Source organism: Onychostruthus taczanowskii, unplaced genomic scaffold (genome assembly GCF_017590055.1).
Source record: "Onychostruthus taczanowskii isolate IOZ18803 unplaced genomic scaffold, ASM1759005v1 scaffold45, whole genome shotgun sequence".
In the NCBI taxonomy this organism is placed as follows: Eukaryota; Metazoa; Chordata; class Aves; order Passeriformes; family Passeridae; genus Onychostruthus; species Onychostruthus taczanowskii.
In genome coordinates, this window is record NW_024502014.1 from 3,795,151 (window position 1) to 3,814,884 (window position 19,734).

Consider the following 19,734-nt stretch of genomic DNA (forward strand, 5'->3'; position numbering starts at 1 on the left):
TGAGAGGTTATTACTCGAGCCATGGTAACCTGGTCACTCTTCATGGTCCATCACATCATGTTCCACATATTCTCACAGGGGACTTGCAATAATTAAAAGCACTCCAGTCTGGGAAGCAGAACATGATCATGTAGGATACTTTTGCCCTAGTATGTTCCTGTATAAATGTCCTTTAGCACATGTGGCCTTTAACTGTGATCATGTCATGACCAGAAGGAGAAGCCTCTTTAATCTTGGACCAATGTGATTATTAAATGATCTTTGAAGACTGGCCTGAACTATTCCAAAAGAAAAGTATGAGAGTTGGTGCTTGCTGTGTGTGCAAATAATTTGGCTGGGGGAACTTGGTTTTATGGTTTTGTACTTCACATCTGCACAGTTCCAAAGTAAACATGTTTGTTGTGTACCACTGAATCACAAAACAGAATATGTGCAGGATTTAGCTTAGCCCCAAATCTACGGTGTACCAAGCTGTTCCATCTGGATTACAGAATACTGCCTCTCTTGTTGTGTTTTTTACTTTGTAATCACTACCCCTTTACTTCCATCCTGGCAGGTAAAAAGGCAAGATATTTCTGTTGTTTACCAAGCAGAATTATTGCAGCAAGTATTTCATTTGCTGCTTCAAGCTGCCTGCTTACGAAAACAAGCTAGTACCACTTTTCACAGTGGCATTCAGGACAGACAGGTCTGGCTGTAGGCAGTTTATGCTTTCCTCTAGTCTTCAAAAGACAGCAGTCTGCTATTTTATATCCAAAGTGTGTAGGTCAGAATAGTCCAAAAAGGGAAAATTAGCAATAAATAGACTAGTAACATCAGCTAGGAGAGTACAGACAGCATCTAGTATTCTAAGTTACATCTCTTTACTGACCTGTGTTTTGGTATTACTTGAGTTATTTATGTAGCTGAGTCACTGGAAAGGTTTTTGGGGGCTTGTTTCTTTTTTGTTCTTCAGCAACTTTGAATCTCCACTGATGCATGAAGTCCCAGAGCGCCAAGGCAGCAGCACAGACAGTTCTGCAAGCAGTTTGGGAAGCTCTGTCACAGCATGTAAGAAGGTAACTTTTAAGTTTATGTTATATTCACAGTCCAGTGTATATATATAGCTTTGCTTTTTTAGCCTTCAGCTTTAGTGAGGAATACAAAATTTAAGTGATACTTAGAAAAAGTTTGATACAGAAAAATAACTTAGTGGTTCTGTTATGGTATCTTGCAAGTTTTGTCTGCCTGGTCTGAACTTGTCTGGTCCCAAAATGCATTATACGTATATAGGAGATGAACTACCATTGAAAATTTCTAATTTGTCTCATTATCTGACATTTCACTATATGAAATAAAAGCCATGCATAGGATGAATACCTAAAGGACTGCTCCTCAATGAATTACAAGTTTCTGGGACCCAGACAGAGCCTTGCTTCTCTCAGGTCAATGCAATGGAGGGTCCTTCATGAAAAAACTTTGATTGGAATGGTTTCTACAACAAGAGGTGGTGTAGACTGCTGTTATTGTTTCCTAAAACCATGCTTATATGTTATTATTAATTTAATTTAGAGCATGTGGGGGGAAAAAAGTGACACGTGTGTGTGTGTGTGTGTGTGTGATTAGGATGTGTCGAATGTCATTTTGTGCATGTAGCTAATTTCAGTACAGCTGATAATAAAAGGTGAAGACCTTTTATTCCTCCTTCCTAGGAGCTTGTTATGGCAGTATAGTCTGAGGGAAGGGGGCACTACCAGAGACTACTGAGGAGGAAGGCTGAAAAGAGAACTCGACAAGACAGATGTGTATGCTGGGACTGAGCTTTTCTTCCTCACCCCAACATGGCTAAAAGATAAAATGTCAATATTTCATTTGATCAAAGGACTCATTTGCAAAACAACACTTAGTTTTTAAAAATACTGCTGACTGTAATTGGAATCCTGATATAGACAGAAAATCTACTGTGTGGGAAAACATCTTAAATTTTCATTTAATCTCGGAGTTGTTTACTTTATATAAGAGTGAAGGACAGTGGCACAACACTAAGTGCCACCACTGCCTTTACAAAAAAGACTCCTGCTTGGTTACCTTCATAAGTATCACTCTCTTTTAAAGGGTGGCCTGTATCACATAGTTGAGAGCTACTTCACCTGTCAGTCATAAAATCTGAGCTGTTCCTTGTAAAACAAGTCAATTCTATGACTGTCAGCATCCTGAAAGAAGTTGTTCACTTCTGACAATACTTCTGAAAACCAGCAGGTTTTTGGCTTCTTTACACTTTTGTCAGAGGAAGCTTACCTTTTGTGCATGTGTATGTGTATGTGTGGAAAAGGATGAAGAATTCTCCTTCAGCCTGTGTTAGGTGGTTTTGAAGTTAGATGTGTAATTGGTGGTGGAGTGAAATGCTGTGGGCTCCTGCTGCAAGGGAGCCATTTAAACAGTTGCCTTGCAGGTTCGAGTAGTTATATTTGGCATGAATGGCTCCTGCCAGGAACCACATGAGATGTAGCCTGTTACTACACAGACCAACCTAAACAAATGCAGAAGATGTGCTCCTCTATATCTCATTTTATTCTGTATGTCCCACTTTCCTATCTTTTTTGATGAGTAGTAATTAACCAAAGCAATTAAGATGTTCAGTCACGAAGAGGCAGATGTTTCATTTGTGGAGCAGAGCCTTTTTAATGCTGTCTCGGTTATAGATATTTAGTGTATTTTAATGTCTTGTGATCTAAATCAGGGAGCAGGAAGCTGTTACACTAAACTCATATGCAGTATTTTCCTCTGGGAAAGAGTGACTTTTCTAATCCACGCTCTGCTAGAGGCTGATTTAGTTCATTGATTCACAACACACTGAGTAATGCTGACGGCTGAGTCTCTAGATGAGAGTGGAAAACTTTTTTTTAGAACCATGAATTACTGCTGATTTCACATTTAGTGCATGATGCAGATTCATCCTGAATTATTTTCTGAGTGTGATGATCCTGCTCCAAACCAGATATACAACCCTATATTGTGTGCAGCTGTCACATGAGTATGGTCAATGAATCAAATTCTGCTTTCAGTTTTCAGCTGATAGGAAAAATCCTAACAATGTGTCAGTGGGATTGGCCCTGCAATTGTCTTAATTAAATAAGAATGAAGATAAGTACAAGACAGGAGGATGAAATTTTGGCAAGTGATACTGTTTGCCTTAAAGGGCAAGACCGCAGACTGACAGCTGAAAGAGAAGAGGGTTCGTTTTCTTGTCGTTTGGTACAGATCACCTCAGTATATTTTGAAAAAAAATGCTTAAATGCGAGAATGGCGGTGGTAGTATGCTGGTAGAGATACAAAGAATACCAGTTCTCACATTGCTTTTGATTAATTAACTACCTATGTTAATTTAGATAAACTCCTTCAAGCTTATACACTTTTGATTATTGTAGTCATATATTATTTTACTATTAAAACTTCCATATGTTCATTTAAAAGTGTTAATATCCCATCATGCATGTGCAAACTCCCACTTTGTCTAAACACATGAACCTATTTAACAGGAAGAACTGCCTTACAATAGCAAGAGGCTGTAAGAAATATTCCATTTATTCTTACCATATGTGTGTCTTTGATCACAATAAGACTGCCTGTTACCAAAGAAATATGCCCAAAAGTTCACATGGCTTCTAGAGATACTTTTTTGCACAGCAAGTGTGTGTAACCCTACCTGTTACCAGCATTGCAGGCACCCCAAATTATCCTTCCTCCACAGAAGTGCTAAGGGGAGAGCTCTGAGCCATATCATGTCTATATGCTCCTAATGCAAGAATTTGTCTTTCATAAGATGGAGTTTGAACTGATCCAAGGTTTACCCCTCACTCCTGCCACCCCTGACTCAAATGTCTCCTCCATCTCCTGAGCACCACTCAGACCTGTGTAAAACCAGACCAGAACACCTCTGGCACGTGTTCCTGCATTCCCCCATCCCCACAGCGCTGTCTTTTAGGAGTAGTTTATGGAGCCTTTCCAAATTACTTAGAGCCAGCCTCTGTTCCTTAGATCTGACCTCTGCCAACTTTTGTACTTGAGGTTACTTGGAAATCACATGCTATCCAAAACTTCCATGTAGTGACTTCAAAGTCTGTTATGAAAAGCTGCATACAAACATTTAAATGCAATATAAATCCTTGGAACTCATAAACCACCCCGGAGTGACTCAAGCTTGGCAACCATGACCTGACCTGACCAGAACAAAACATTTGCCTTTACCAGTATTTGCTTCCTGATAAAAAAAAAAAAAATCTCTGACAGAAAATTAAAGCTACCAAGGGCCGTTTAACATCTCACAGGAGACAAAGTGTGTGAAGTGTGGATTGCCCAGCTCATTTCATGATTTTGTCATGTACAATGTACATCTGCTATGGTTGAGCTGCTCTGAAATGCACACCAAGTCCTTCTGAGACAAAGATGAGCAGCACCAAGGATATCTGCAGCTTGTTTTGGCATGATAAATTTCTGCCTATCACAGTTTCTCAGAAACTGTCTGAGTTTTGGGAAAGAAAGATCTAAAGTGATTAAGGCTGAAGAAAAATTCACTGTGATCTTTAAGGAAATTAAACAAGATTGCTTGTTACAGGAAAAGCTGTTTGAGCTTAAAAAAAATTTCCTGTGTATGAAAAATTATGTTTTAACAGGCTATTAGAACCTCAGCCCTCGAGGATCTCTAGAATCTAATTAAATCTGAAATCATATATATATATATATATGTTTATGTGTATTTTTGTATATGTTCAATTCTATGTTGTCTTCACAAAGCCTCGGAGAATGGTAATTTTTCAGAAAGAGGAAAAGAATGCTTAATTCTAGATTTTACCAACCAGTTCATAATGCTTCAAGATTTCCTAAAAAAAAAAAAAAAAAACCAACAAAACAAAAAAACCCCCACACAACAGTTGATTACACTAACAGGAAATTGTTTCTTTGGGATATGGAGTGTATTATTTTCCCTATCTAGTCTTGAAGTTAGTTGTGATGGCAGGAATCTTTTTGCACTGCGATGGGAGGTTATAAAATTTATTGAGTGCAGAGTCATTGCACTGGTAAAGAAGATTAGCTGGCAGCCCCCAAGAAGAGGCTGGTGAAACATTCATGAGCTTTTGGCATTCTCAGAAGAAAGTCTTTGGGCACAGCACTTCCCCTCAGTATTTTGTGACCCCTAAATTTGTATTTTAAAGCCCTTTGGAAGAAAACCCATAGCAGGGCTGGTGTACTGAGAAACAACCACAAAGGTGGAAAGTCTCCATGGAGGGCACCGAAAAAGGCACTGAAGCCAAGCTCAGGGCCTGGGATGTTCCCCATTACCTCCTCGTCCCTCTCCTGCTGACTTTTATTCAGAAATCAATATAAGTATGATACAGGGAGTGAAATATTAACTGTGCAACCGACTTTCTACCAGAAAGATAAAAATTAGAGTGGGAGTTAGTCTGTGGGTGGTAATAAGCTTGCTTCTGGATGCCCCCAAGTATTAGAAAACTGTGTCAGCTGGCCAGATGAGCTTTCCACAGTCATTCCTCTGCCCTGAGAAATGAGGAGTCACAAGTTATTCTCACTTCTTTTCTTAAGGAAGAGATCTAGGCTTAGAGATCAAGTGTTCTTGAAGTGGGACAAATGTGTGTCAATACAAAACATGCAGTCAGGTAAAGGAAAGTACTGTAGATAGATTTTCTTTCCCTAGCTATAACAACAAATTTCTGTTTTTTAAATATAATTATTAAAAGTCCAAAAATCAGAGTACAGGCTATTTCCATGTAATACAAGAATTGCAAGAAGTACAAATAAAATATACATCTATTTCACAAACATACCTCTTAATGTTGCTGCCTAGGGAAGATGATAAGCTATAGGAAATGTTCTGTAAGGAGCACCAATGGTGCAGCAATTCTTTTCCTGCTGTTCCCTAGCTATTTTAAAGATACTAATGGTCCCTCTTTTTCATGGTAGAATATTAGTACAGAGGCAGAAAGTAAAGAATTCAGTTTAATCTAAGCGTCAGATTTTCAAACTGGCTTTGCCTCTTTAAAGTCTACAGATCTCTGTAGCCCCATTTTGGTTTTGTTTGAGTGGAGCTGTGGCACAAGCTGTAGGGCTGAGTCAACACAGAGATTAAACACAAAGTTTTGGTCTCAGGGTGCTGACTGACCACAGGACTTATTACAGAAGGTCCAAAATACTTCAGCTTCTCAGAAAACCGAAAAACTTGTTTAAGAAGGAGTTTGGAGCCTTGGAAGTCCCAGAAATGAGGCTGCTGGCAGAATGAGTAGTACTGATCTACTGTGGAGGGAGATACAGTCAGTCGTAAAGGCTGCACGTTGGTGTTCTCTGGTGTAATTGGGTAATTAGTTTTCCTAATATGTCTGTTTATCACTTTAATGCAGAACAAAACTAATAGCAATATTTTTCAATAAAAATACTGGGTTTGGGCATTTCCTTCAAGTGTCTGTCTCTAAGGACTCTCAGTTCTGGAAGAAAATAGGTTTATACTTCAGGGGATGTATAAGTGGTTTGACTAAAGGTGCAGTAACTGAGCGGGTCCAAAGCAAACAGGTCTGTCTTGTCCATCTTTTTCCACCCAACCCACTTCCCCCAATTCTGTCAACAAAATTTCCATTGAGTTACAACAATAGGGTTCCAGCCCCCAAAGCACAATAGGGCTCAGAATAATTTGTAATTATTTTAACTATTTTTAACTATTTTAACAGATTCTCTGCAGTAACAGTCTGCTAGAATCAACAGACTACTGGCTGCAGAATCAGAGGACACCATGCCAAATTGGCTTTCTAGAAGACAAGTCAGAAAGCAACTGTGCCTCAGTAAGTACTCACTGCCATCTCCTCCTTGAGAGTTATTTGGATGGGGTGTGGAGCTGACAGCAGTACATGTTAAACCAAAAAAAGTCTGTAATTTGCAGCTTTCTTTTAAAAGCAAATACACAAACTAAAAATACAGATTTCTATACAGAGCACATTAATAAAGACTGCTGCAGAGGTTTCTCCATATTTGGCTTTCAGACTTTGGTGGCTCTCTGTATTTTATTTTTTTATGTTCATAATCTGCAACTCACAAGAGAGAAAAATGAGCCAAGGAGAAAATTATTCCAAACCATAACTTGTTAAGTGGCAGGTTGGAAAGAGCAGATGTTTAAAAGGCTGCTCAATGTTCCTGAAGGCAGAGAGACACAATTAAAGAGAAAAAACTCTTTCCATATTAGATGAAAGGAAGCTGCTGAAGAGCTCATACGGAATTATTTTGCACTTGAAATTAAATTTCAATCTCATTATTATGGGTTATAATGCAATTAAGATCAGCTTTTGTTTAACAATGTGCATGAAGAAATAGTAGTTATGCTGCTTTATAAACTATCTACATGAAACATGAAACTGGATGGAAATACATGGCTATGTTTTTAATAGTTTTTTACGTGATGGAGGACTCAGAAGAGCAGATCTTTCCTCAGAATCCTATTTGAATGCTATTCCCTGGTCTCAGTGAGCAGAGAAGGACTTTGGGAAAGATCAGCTTTATCTCAGGTAAAAGGTTTCCAGTGCTTCTTGTGCTGCACACAACGTAAAGACCAGCTGAGGGCTCTCATGGAGCCTGCTGGGATTCCCTCATGGACAGCCAGCTCCAGCTGATGAACCTGACTGCTGCTCCCAGGACACTGAATCTCCATCCATGGAACCTTCGTGTCCTGCGCGGGGTGGCACAGAGTGCCTGAGAGCAGCAGGAGGGACACTGCAGTGTCACTGCAGCCGTGAAACTGAGGAATATGGCCAGAGGTTATTGGGCTTAATTCAGTCATACCCAGCACTGCTCTATCAGCTTCCACAAGAGAGAGTGAGCAAAATACACAACTTAGTCCCAGTGTGCGAGTGAGCAACCTTACAAGGTGAGAACCCGAAGGCATTCTTAACCTGAGCAGGTTCCTCAGGCAGATAACCAGTGCTATCCTCGTTTTTTCATACAGGAAGGGTTTATTTTTAATGCAAAACATATTGACTACAGGGACTTAATTTTACTATTTAGTATTTAATGTCCTAAAAATTCAGCTTATTTTCTCGGAGGAAATTACTACCTCAAATAATAGTATAAGAATTAATTCTGGCTTGCTTTTTTACCTGTTGAGCTTTGACTTTTTCTTAATTTTTCAAAAAATCTTAGAGGACATTATATTTATCTCTGATAGGCTGGACATACCAAGCAAAGATAAGTTGTTACAGAAAGATTATGCCATGCTACTCTCCTTATTTCAGGCAACATTGTCGGATTTTGCCATGCTATCTGCTTTAAAAGGTTAAACTACCTTAAAGAGCTTTTTCCTCTACACTAATAATATAAGTGGGTTTTTTTTTTCTCTTTGGAGGATATTTGTCTAATTGGTAAACATTTCATTAACCTTACTTCAATTAACAATGGTACTGTTTAGCAGCAGTTTACCACTGAGATTAGGATACATAGTTTCCTGTTAATATAATCAGGTAGTATTTTGAAAGTAGTTTAATTATGGATGTCTTGTTTGCTTGTTTCAACTGAATGAGAACTTGATCAAAATCCACCTAATAGAATAAAACACATGAACTTGTGAGACATAATCATCCACATAGTGATTTATAAATGCAGCTAAAATTTCTGTAATGTGACATTCTTCTTACCCCGTGGAGTGACCTCATAAAATAAAAGCAATTTCGCATAAAAATAGATAGTTTTGCTTACTCCACTGTTGCCAGCTTTCTTTCTCTGGACCTCTAACAAATGTGCCCTGCTTTGGATGTGCTTTTATGAAGCATGGACATGCTTTTCTTATTGGAAAAGAAAAAGCTGATAGATACTTTGTCCCTAATTTCTCTCCAAAGATCTAGATCTAGATTAATTGCCAGTGCTGAATATTTGTGGTTGGCTTATGTTAGTACAAGTTAAGAAATCTAAATTCTCACTTAATTAGATGACTTATAGATCTCTTCTAGCATTGGACCCTCCTAAAGCACAGTCTCTTCTTCTTGCACACAGAAATGTCAATTATAACTTTATCTTAGCAGTTGCTAAGATTTAACACTTTTCTTTGCAATGCTTTTACAGCGTCTCCATGTTTAAGGTGGTACTGCCACACTGCTAAAGATGTATCTTAATTTTCTTTTAGGAATTCTTCATGAACATAGTCATTAAACTATTCTTTAGAAAAGAGCAGGATACAAAACTAAATGAGGGAAAAAAAAAAGCTGGTATAGTTCTCAAGATATTTGGCATTCATTTGGCTCAAGATGCTTATAAGTGAATTTTCAAGATATTCTCTGGCCTTTCATGCTCGGCCAGCAAAAAGGCATTAGAAATTATATTTGCACTGAAAAAATAAATAATCCTCAAAATGGACCCAGGCTCCAATGATCTTCCCACAAAATCATCACACCCCATCACTCTTTGCGTGACCACCCTGTCCCAGCACAGAGGCCGGGAGAAAGACATTCCCACTCCACACAGCCTGACAGAGAGCTGTGCTTGAGAACCACTGATGCAGGCAGGTAGAACCTCCCCTTCCCAAGCTGCCTTTGTGTCATAGTGGCATAGTGGATTTCCAGACTGGCAGAAATCCTGCAAGCTTCCTGTCAAATATCTTGGAGAAGCAGAAACTACACCCCTAAATGGCAGTGCGCAAGGTGGAAAATACCTGCCTTTCAATTAAAACAAGCACTAAGAAACAGTGCTCATTTCTTACTTTAGCATAACAAGATAACACTTTTTAAAGAGTCAGGATGTGACAAGGGCTCATTTTAAATTGTTTTATATCTCCTTAAAGCTGAGAAAAAAACTCGATTTGCAGGCAGATGGATGAGAGAACAGTTTCAATAAAGTGTTAAAGGTTTTGAAACATTCTTGAAATAGTCCAGCAGCTTTTCCATTTGCAAGTGCTCCTACTCTGTAACTACAAAAATGCTCACTCCAGAATGCTCCATACAGGGATGTAAGTAATGCAGGCTGTACGCACAGCCATAGGTGGTTGGGTATTGGTGAGACCCAGCCCAAGGGAGCAGTGGGACCACATGGTCAGAGCAGAGGGAAAGGACAAGGACAGCAGCCCAAACTTCAGTCACATTCAGTCATGGTAAAACACCCTCTAGTCTAGTTGTTGGCTGCTCTTCTGTGGCCCGGTGCATTGGCACTTTTTGGGAAGTGGTCTGATGGTGATGGTGGAAGCACAAAGGAGAGTGGAGGACAGCATGACTGGGGGAGTGGGACAGTGGAGGCAGCAGCAGCCACTGAGTGGGCTTATGCCACATGGAAAAACCCTAATCCATCTGCAGCGCAGAAGGAGAAAGAATTACAGTTTAGGGCTAGTTAAATTGGTTAGTTTAGTGCAGGAGAACATACACCAGCCTAGGAGACAAACTTGAGCTTTGCAAAGAAGGGAAGCAATGCTTATCTTAGTGAGTGACAAGTGAGAGAGAAACTAGATCATTACCAAAGCAAACAGGTGATGTGATAGTGGATCACATGGCCTGTGGGGTCTCTGATCACTGAGATAGTGAGGAATGTCATTTTGCTGTCAGAGTGGCTGGATTTTCAGAACTGGCTGCTTGCCTTGCAACCACATGGCTTTGCTGTCCTAAGCAGGTATTCCAGCATTACCACTTTCTGTGCAGTTTGGCCACCAAGCTTTCAAGCAACTTCAGGAGGTGGTTAAGGATGTTCTTATGCACTAATTTGAGCTGGTCAAATCAGGGCTTCTGTGGTCTCACCTCCTCCTCCAGCTCCTGCTTCATCTCATTTACTGCCCTGGCATTTGCACAAATGTGCAGCAAATCAATTCAGAGAGAAAAGTAACTATGAAATTAAGAAATTAGTTTTTCTAGCCAAGTCTTCCTTGAATCATCTCACCATATTGCCAGTGCTCACTCAAGGGATGGAACAAAAACATCCAGGAAACAGCTACCACAAATTAATTCAAAATGAATGATAACATATGCAGAAAGGAAAAATCTTTGGCAAGGTGTACTTTGATGAAATAAAGGACAGCAGCTTTCACTTGAAATAAAGTATATTATGAGTGGTTTTCATTCTTTTCTTCACCCAAGCCTTTTTACAGATATGGCACTACATATTTTTGGATGTTTATGTAAAAATACACAGATTTAATTTTTTTTTTTATCAGTCTTTGATACTAGATTACTGCCAGGTAACTTGCTAACAATAGTGCAGACACTGTGTCAGGGACATTTTCTATCCCTTAGTCAGGGCCCATCCTGACCAGGGTATCCAATATGTTCTTCAGAGTGTCCAAAGAATGAGAGCACGCCCTCACTGGAGAGTGCTGGTGTAGTCTTAGAGGAGCTCAGAAGGAAGGATTATTTCCCTGGCTAGTAGTAGTCAACAAGGCTTTTTACACAGGCAGATACAGAAGTGCAATCTTGAATCCCAAAGGAGGAGATTTTTGTTTGTTGGCTTGTTTTAAAACAAAGCCATGTGTGTTCCTGAATAGTGACCGTGCACAGCTGAAACAGATGCTTTGTTTTGTTCCGTTTGAATGAAGTTTTACATTTGCTAGCAAACATAGGAAAGCCCTATTTTTCTGCCTAAAACCACCAGACCTAGGTACTAAGACCTTTTTCCTCCCTCATGAGATTGCTTGCACACCTCAGCACTATGTCATAGGCAGGGAATTACAAGGGTGTTTATTTTACCTTTCATCTATAACTCAACCATCTTCAGGAATAGCATTGTCTCTTTCAGAAATCAAAATCCATCCATTGCTTTCCAGATCTAAACCATAATTACTGGAGATATTTTTAGGTTTAAATCTCATCTTCCTATTCAGCTTGACGATACCTTAATTACATCCTGACAAGGCGCAGGAATCAGCAGCGGCAGGCTAAGTCGTGGCACTGAGTTGTAGTCCTTTCTCAGGCATGTGTGGGTGTTCATGCTGCTGGGGTAAGGATTTGTACCTTCCAGAGAGCCCCTCTCTGGCTTGCACAGGGAAACAAAACCCCTCCTCTTCATCAATTGCTCTCTGCCTTATGGAGCACAGTGCAAGCAGACTGAGCACTTGCTTAAAAGACCACTGCAAAGATTACTTGTATAATCTGTAAAATATGTTTCACTTTCTGCTGTTGTACATACTTGGCTCTGAAAAATATATCTTCACATATGAGCTAATGTTAAGACAGAATTCAAATATGCTCTCAAAGGGTTGCATTTCCACACTTTCACATGTATCGTACAGCAGTCAAAAGCTGCCTCGTGAATTTCAGTGTGAAAGATTGACAATAGATTTTCTTCTCTTTCCTGTAACTTCAGACTTGGGACACTCTTTAATCTCCTGTCTAGATCTGCCATCTTCTTCCATATCTCTCTGTGACAGTCTCACACTGCAGTGGTTTTCTGCCTGTCCTTAAGAGAAGCAGATGCTTAACCTTACTCTGATAAAGCTATAAATAAGCACTGGGAGGATCAGGTGTGGCATTGCAGCTGTATCCACTCCAGCATTCCACTCTGGCATATTCTCAGTGCCTCCGTGACCTGCTTTATCAAGAAATGAGATTCTTGTGCTACCTCCAGAGTGGACATCTGCGACTGTGCTGTAGTTACAACCACAGGCTCCCTCTAACATGAATTGCAGGCTGAGGTTTGCAGAAATTTGTTAAACATTAAGTATACAGGGCACTGGAGAGAGTAGATGGTGCATGTGGCATAAATATTTATTGGAATATTTTCTCTGAGTCTTAAGTGGCAATTAATTACATCAAACCCAAAGGAATAAGCTTTAATGGGAAGAAAATATTCACAGCTGGTTTTGAAGCAGTGGATTAGGAAGAGATAACTCGAGAAGATTCATTAATGCAGTCCAGCCATTAAAATAGGGATAGTCTCTAAAATATCAAGAACCATAAATCCACCAAGTCATTTGAGATAAGCACCTTTTGAAGAATAATTTGGACTAAATTTGAAATTCATTACTGCTCAAAATGCTAGAAGGAGAGCAGCAGAACACATCCTTCTGACAACATGCAAGGTGTACCAGAAAAAGAATTGTGGCTCGGCTGGAGACACAAGGGAGAGTCATATCAGGACCTTATTCAGGTGAATTTGAGTGACTCACAGGAGATGCACTGAGTTGTCTGCTTTTGGAAACATTCCATTAGGGCCTGCAAGGGGTGTGCTTGGAAATCTCATGTCATGTTAGATAGCAGTTGTGCAGCTCACAGGAGAGGTTTTTACATGGAAACTGAAGGGAGTAATGTGGCTTTTGTCACCATCCCAATGAAAATATAGGGCAAGAATGGGAGAAAGACTTCCTCCTCTCACAGCTAGAGATAGACATTGCCTCTTTCTAATCATGCAAAGGACCACACAACAGAAGGAAGGCTCAGACCTCATTTTGAGTTGATGTTTCCCCAGCCTGCCTTGCATCCTGTGTAATTTTGGGCAGAGAAACTGTCAGCAGATCGCCATGGTCCTACTTTGACACAAATGGATTTTTTGATGGTAGCCTGATCTGACTTTGGTGAGATAAGGAAGGTACTGCTGTACCCACTGAGGGGTACCTGCCATGAAGCCTTTGGAGTTATTTGTAATACAGAAGATGAGCCTGAGCTGCTTCATACACTGAGATTACCGCTGTGTGCTGGGCTGGAGGTAATTTTCTTCACAGTGGCTGGTGTGGGGCTATGCTCTGTATTTCTGTATTTCTGTTGAACACAGGGAATGAATGGAGAGATGCCTTTGCTATTCCTGAGTAGGGCTTGTGTACTGCCCCCACCAGTGAGTTCACTGGGGGGCACAGCAGGCTGGGACAGCAGACCCCAGCTGGCCCAAGGGATGTTCCGTGGATGTGACATCGTGCTCAGCACAGAAAGCAGGGGGGACAAGGAGAAAAGGGGGGACAGAAATTCTCCCTCCTGTATAATAGTGCTACCTCACATTTTCATTCATGCAAATCCTTTTGCAAGTAGCTACAGGGCATATCTAGTACTTCCAAACTAATATTTTAATTTCTACATTTCACAGCTGGTTCCTCTGCCAGAATCATTTTGGCAAGCATGGAAATTAATGCGAGACAAGCATTGCATCCAAATGCTAATAGATGATTAGCTCTGTCTTCCAGAAACTTTTTTTTTTTTAATTCTGAGTCACTATCAGGCTATTTCAAACACCTCATATAAGACATATTCCAATTCAAGATCCTCTTTAACCATTTAAATATAAAAAGTCAGATTTTACTGTGCATGGAGGAGGGAAGCTACATCTCTTATACCATTCCCAATCTCCTATCTACCAAAAATGTGCACTCTGCATATTAGTGATAACTGCTAATGACCCCAAAAAGAAGTGATGAGAGCCAATGGCAGTGAAAACAAGTCACCAGAATTTGTTCGGTGGAGGAAAGGAAATTGTAATCTAAAAACAAATACCCGCAACAGAAAAACAACAATTGGTAATGTTTAGTTTCCTTATTTCTTATAATATTACAGATCTTCCCAAAAATATGTCAATCCATAAAGCACTATATACTATATACATTATATATACATTTCTTCAGTAGATACTTATCTGTATGTATGTATCTTATCTCATTTCTCAGGAAAAGGAGACACTTTTTGGAAGTTACCCAATTCTTCCATCCCAAGACAGCACACCAATTTAATAGCAAGGCATGAAACAAAATCCCAAAACTACTCTGAGGTGGAGTAATAGGAGGCAAAATAATAGTAATGATTAAAAAAAGTGGGAGAACACTCTGAAGGAACATTCTGAATATTACCTGAAACCCACACATTTCAGCTAGTAGTTTGTTAATGGTTGAGATCTCTCTTTCCCAGAAATTATAGGGAAGTGTCTTCTCCATTACATGCTTTATAATGGCAGTGTCACACGCCTCACTGCTCTGCATGAAGGCATTTTAAAGCCTACTATAAAAGCAGAAGGAAGATGAATGAAGATGACACGTTGGGCATTATGAAACCATATGCAAAAGAAAGCCACGTGCACGTTCCTGCTTCAGATAATCCTCACTTCCTCTTCATTAGTGTCTGTGAGTGACTGCAGTTATATATTTAAATAGCTGAGAAACCTGTGTGTGCCTGAGTGGGTGCAGGAGCTGTGTGCCCCCAGGCAGGGTGTCTGACTGCTCTGCTGCAGCTGAGGCTGCTGCTGGCCGTGGCAGCAGAGCTCCTCCTGAGTGAAATGAGCAGTTGTTTGTCACACAGATAAACACAGACACAGTGTGAGAACTTGAAGAACATACTAGGGTGGATGTTCTTCCGCACAGCTTTGTCCTCTCAGCATGAACCTTAGCTTCCACTGTGGGTTGCACCTGACTGCAGCTGAGTGTTTTGCCAGGGGTGTTCAGAGAGCTGCTGTCAGGACCTTGTATAGACAAAGGGTGTGTCCATGTGCCCTGTGAACTGAAAGATGCACTGCAGCTGCCATGCAACATCTGTAAGTGTGAGAACAAACAGAAGTCACCACACATTTCAGTGTCACTGAAATGACCACAAACACCACTCCTTATAGTACTGCAGGAACCCAGCACAGGCTGAGATTTCCAGCTCCTTTTCCAAAAAGATCCAGTTAAATCCTCAAGTAGATGCCAAGACTTCTCATCTCTTTGGTCTTCTGCAAAGAGACTGGGAACTGCTGAAGCCCAGCCTTTAATCATCATTGTAGTTCTCCTTTCTGTAGTATGAGTCTAGACCTGCAGATTTAAGATGACCAGGAAGAAGGCAGATGTTTCCCTGCTAGAAGCTTGTCTAGGAAAGGAAGTTCAGACCAGAATACCTTTCTGATTCCCTATTCAGATAAATTAAAAGCTGTAAGATTATTGTTGTATTTCAGGGGTTTGCTCTAAACCCCTCAGAAATGTTATTCAGGTATTTTTTTCTCCAACTGTGTATGCAATTAAGTGTATAGCACAAACAACTATTTTTTTTTTAATTGCAGAGCCTAAAATGGTAACGATAAAGTTAATAATCCGACTGACTCATGGACAGATCTTCATTTCTGTCAGCTGCTATGTAATTTAGTAGAAAAACATCTGTGATTACAGTAGCTCTATGATCTGGCTCTGGGAATGCAGAGCTTGTGAGAATGGATGAGTGTGCAGAAGTACAGGTACTTCTGCCTGACGCTCAGGCATTTGGGATGGATTCAATAATTCCAATGTTATGGCCACCTCCTCCAGATTGCAGCAGATGTTTAATTGAGATATTCCATGCTCTTTTTAACTGACAGTATGCAAATGTGGGTGGGAAAAATTAGTATCAAATCCACCAAAATTAATTTTCCCAGTTAAAATCACTTTATTTACTGTGAAAGTTTAAAGAATTTCCCCATTTTGTCCTTGGACCATGTATTTGATTAAGCTTAGTCCTTCCAAAGCTACACATCCACGCTGCACCCTTTTTGTTTTTTTTTAGTTCCCTCAAAGTGCTTGAAGAACTCTGTGAAAGGAAATTATTTAGCTTTACTATTTCATGCTGGATTCGGGAACTCAGTAAAACAGATCTCAACTGGGGAATCACCTAAACCTGTCAAAAATACATGTGATTAGGCAAAACATTCTCCCAAAGCAGCTGTGGGTTTGTGTGAATAAAAATAATCTGACAAACTAGTTTAATTATATTTAATTTAGTTTTAAGTTTTTTTAAAGAATCAAGAGAACACCTAGGATTACAGCCTCAGTAAAAATGCATGATTAGAGTTTCTGATTGCCCGTTTACCAACAGAAATAATTTCGGGCTCAAGTGAAATAGTCACTTTTGAGCTCGCTGGATGATATCTGTCTAATTTGACAATGGGCCCGAGGTTCCAGAGCCAGAGTTCCTACAGGTTTCATGAATACAGATGAAACTGAGAAATTGTAAGGGTGTGAACTCAAACCTTCCTTATACCACAGAAAAACCAGAGAGAGCGACACTTTAATAAAGTCTGCTGAGAGGAAAGTGGCAGAGCTTACATGTCAGCATGCTGAAAAGTTAACCTTCAGATGCTAATACATCGATAAGCAGACTTTTCTAATCTCAGCAGTCAGACAGCCAGCTGTTTTCCAGGCTGATTCATAAGCACAAGAACCTGTACCATTCCTTCTTTTTCAAGTAATCTTGCTGCCTCAGAGCTCTACCTATTTATAACCTGTCTAACAGCTGGGGCAGAGCTGCCCTGCAACTTGTAGAGCATGCATGAGCAGACAGGTGCTGTGCACGTCTGCTGCAGCAGAAACAGGGGTCAGTCCCAAAAGGTTTGGTTAAAAATGACAGAAACCATCACTGTCACCAAACTGTATCCATCCCAAAGCTGTAATTTCTGTTGCTTGTAACAGTGGTCAGCAGTAGCTGGATATTTTGTATGCTGAAGGTAAATTCTCTTAATGGAAGGGTGAAACAATCCTTTTCAAGGGGAGAGAACACGATGGTCTTGGTTTAAAAATGTAATTTTGTGAGGCAGGAAGCCTCACAAAAGAAGAAGAAGGACTGGGGCCAGGATGGGCCTGGTGAAGAAAAGGAAGAGCTGAGGTAATTATCCAGAGCAGTTAGATTTTACAGTCCTAATTTCTTATGGTGTATAATGGTGCAAATTTATCAAACGACTGAGCTCAATCAAAAGCTATCATCAGACCTACATGCTTCCTTTCTTCTCACTCCATCCTCTGAAAAGCAGAGAACTCACAGAATGATCTGCTTTTAGTAAAGAATTTTTTAATCAGAGAAGACACAGGGCCTGGTTTTCATTTAGAGACAACAGTTTCTCATCTACTGGATACAGTCCTGAAATCCCTTCACAGAAAGCTTTGAGAAGAGATTTATCAGGAAGAGTTTCATAAGGTGTGACAACCATGGAGCTGCTGGTTTTCCCTGCTGTCCTGCAAAGTGCCACCTCCCCATTTCTTCTTCCTCCAATGTCATCCAGAACAAAAAGCACCTACTGCAAAATACAGCAGACACTGTGCAAAAAACAGAGCAAAAATGGCATACATGGTCTGAACTATTAGGCACACTAACATTTTACTTAAAAAGGTGGGGGGGGAGAACATACTGTGTATTATAATGAAGTGATAAGTATAATTAGAGTAGTGGAGGCAAGAAAGAACTAGCTCGGTTTAAAAACTCAAAACCAAATAGACTGTTCCAGAAACTGGAGTTCAGCTGCTGATCTGACAGCCTGTATCTAGCTGTGTAATGCACAATTGCCTCTTTCTATCCCCTGATAGCTCCACTTACACCTTGGTAATACCTGCTCATCCTGACAGCCCAGAGACCCGGAGCAGGCGGAATTTGAGTCCAGTCAATCTCACAGTCACTGCTGTGGAGTATTTTCATTTGACATCTTTGTTTAGCAAAATCATTTGCATTTTTTAATTAGGCTTAGCCACACTGACTTCCTCATCTTTCTCAAGTAGTGCAAAATCCTGTAGAGCACCACAGAACGGATTGCTGTGCACAGATAAGCAGGATGGATTTAAGTACTTATAACGCTTTAATCTCGTTTTGTGCTTCTATATGTCATACAAATGTCTTTGAGAAAAATAATTGATTTTTATAGTAGTTTAGAGCAATGGTGTACCAAATAAAAGTAACTAGGTGTGTTAAAGAAAACATTAAGCAAATACTCAACTGTCCCAGCAATCTGAGTATTCATTTAGTAATGTACCATTGTACATTACTAATGTACAATGTTCTCTTTTCTGTAAATCAAACATCGTCATCATTTCCTTTGCTTCAGTTGCTTATAGGATTAAATAATTCAGCTGTTTGGCTTTGGAGACTGCAGGCAGTTGTATTTCTTGACTTACCAAAACCAGCCTGGGCAGAGACTGCCAAGACAATCAGAATTTGGGGCTAGAGGGAGCCAGTCTTTCACCTTGGTTTCATTGTTAAATAGCTTGGGTTTAGAAACCATTAAATATTTTATATTCTTTGGTGCATTTGGGACAGTGTTCTTAGCCAGTGATGGTCTCAGTCATTTTAAACAAAACCTTTTGGGACTGACCTCTGTTTCTGATGAGTTATTTAGCAGAGTCTGGCCTATAATTAACCACAACAGTTAAAACTTTATTGCATCGTTGCATTTCGGCAATTTAAAGTTTCAGCTGTTTCTATGAAATCTTTTCCTTGGAAGTGTCTAAAATTCAAGAGTGCTGTTTTATGAAATTTTCTCTTTATCTTTCTGCAGTAGCCTGTCGCTGATGCCTTGTTGCAGAGTGTGCTGTATTTCAGTAACAGGCCCACCCTGCTGAGCAGGAGGTCAGAGGAGGCAGGAAAGGGATAAAGGTGCAGGACTGGCTCCTGAGCAGCCCACAAACTGATTTCAGGTTATTTTTCTGCTCATTAACAAATTCTCCTTTAAAATACCATCTTCCTGCAACAATCTGATGGAACCATAATTTTCCATACCAACAATTTTCAAATACAGGAAATGGAAAAAGTCAAGATTAACTTGAACGAAGCTAAATGATGGTATCAATTATGGTTTATTGGTTTATATTTATAATTTTTTTTATTTGGACTGGCCTTCAAATCAGATCTGTTAACTGTCACAGTTATGTTATCTAGTCCTCTGAGATTCTATTTAACATTTAAATGGATACAGAAAGAAAGAAAATAAATAAGTATAATAAGAACTATCAAAAAAATTAAGATTAATGCAGGCATATAAGATTTTACAGAAATGTACATTAACTCTTTAATCTTGCACAAGCAGTAATACTTTCTATTCATTCTGGAGTAAAAACTC

At 39.8% G+C, this 19,734-nt stretch overlaps 1 protein-coding gene across 1 annotated transcript in view; it reads left to right on the forward strand.

Moving 5' to 3' along the window:
- The first annotated feature begins 967 nt into the window (after positions 1-967).
- LOC121341148 (SPHK1 interactor, AKAP domain containing) overlaps positions 968-19,734 on the forward strand; it is a 44,267-nt gene continuing 25,500 nt past the window's right edge. The window contains exons 1-2 of the mRNA XM_041414431.1: positions 968-1,058; positions 6,717-6,827. Coding sequence (XP_041270365.1) covers positions 975-1,058; positions 6,717-6,827 — 195 coding nt within the window. The 5' untranslated portion in view covers positions 968-974. The remainder of the gene's footprint in view (positions 1,059-6,716; positions 6,828-19,734) is intronic.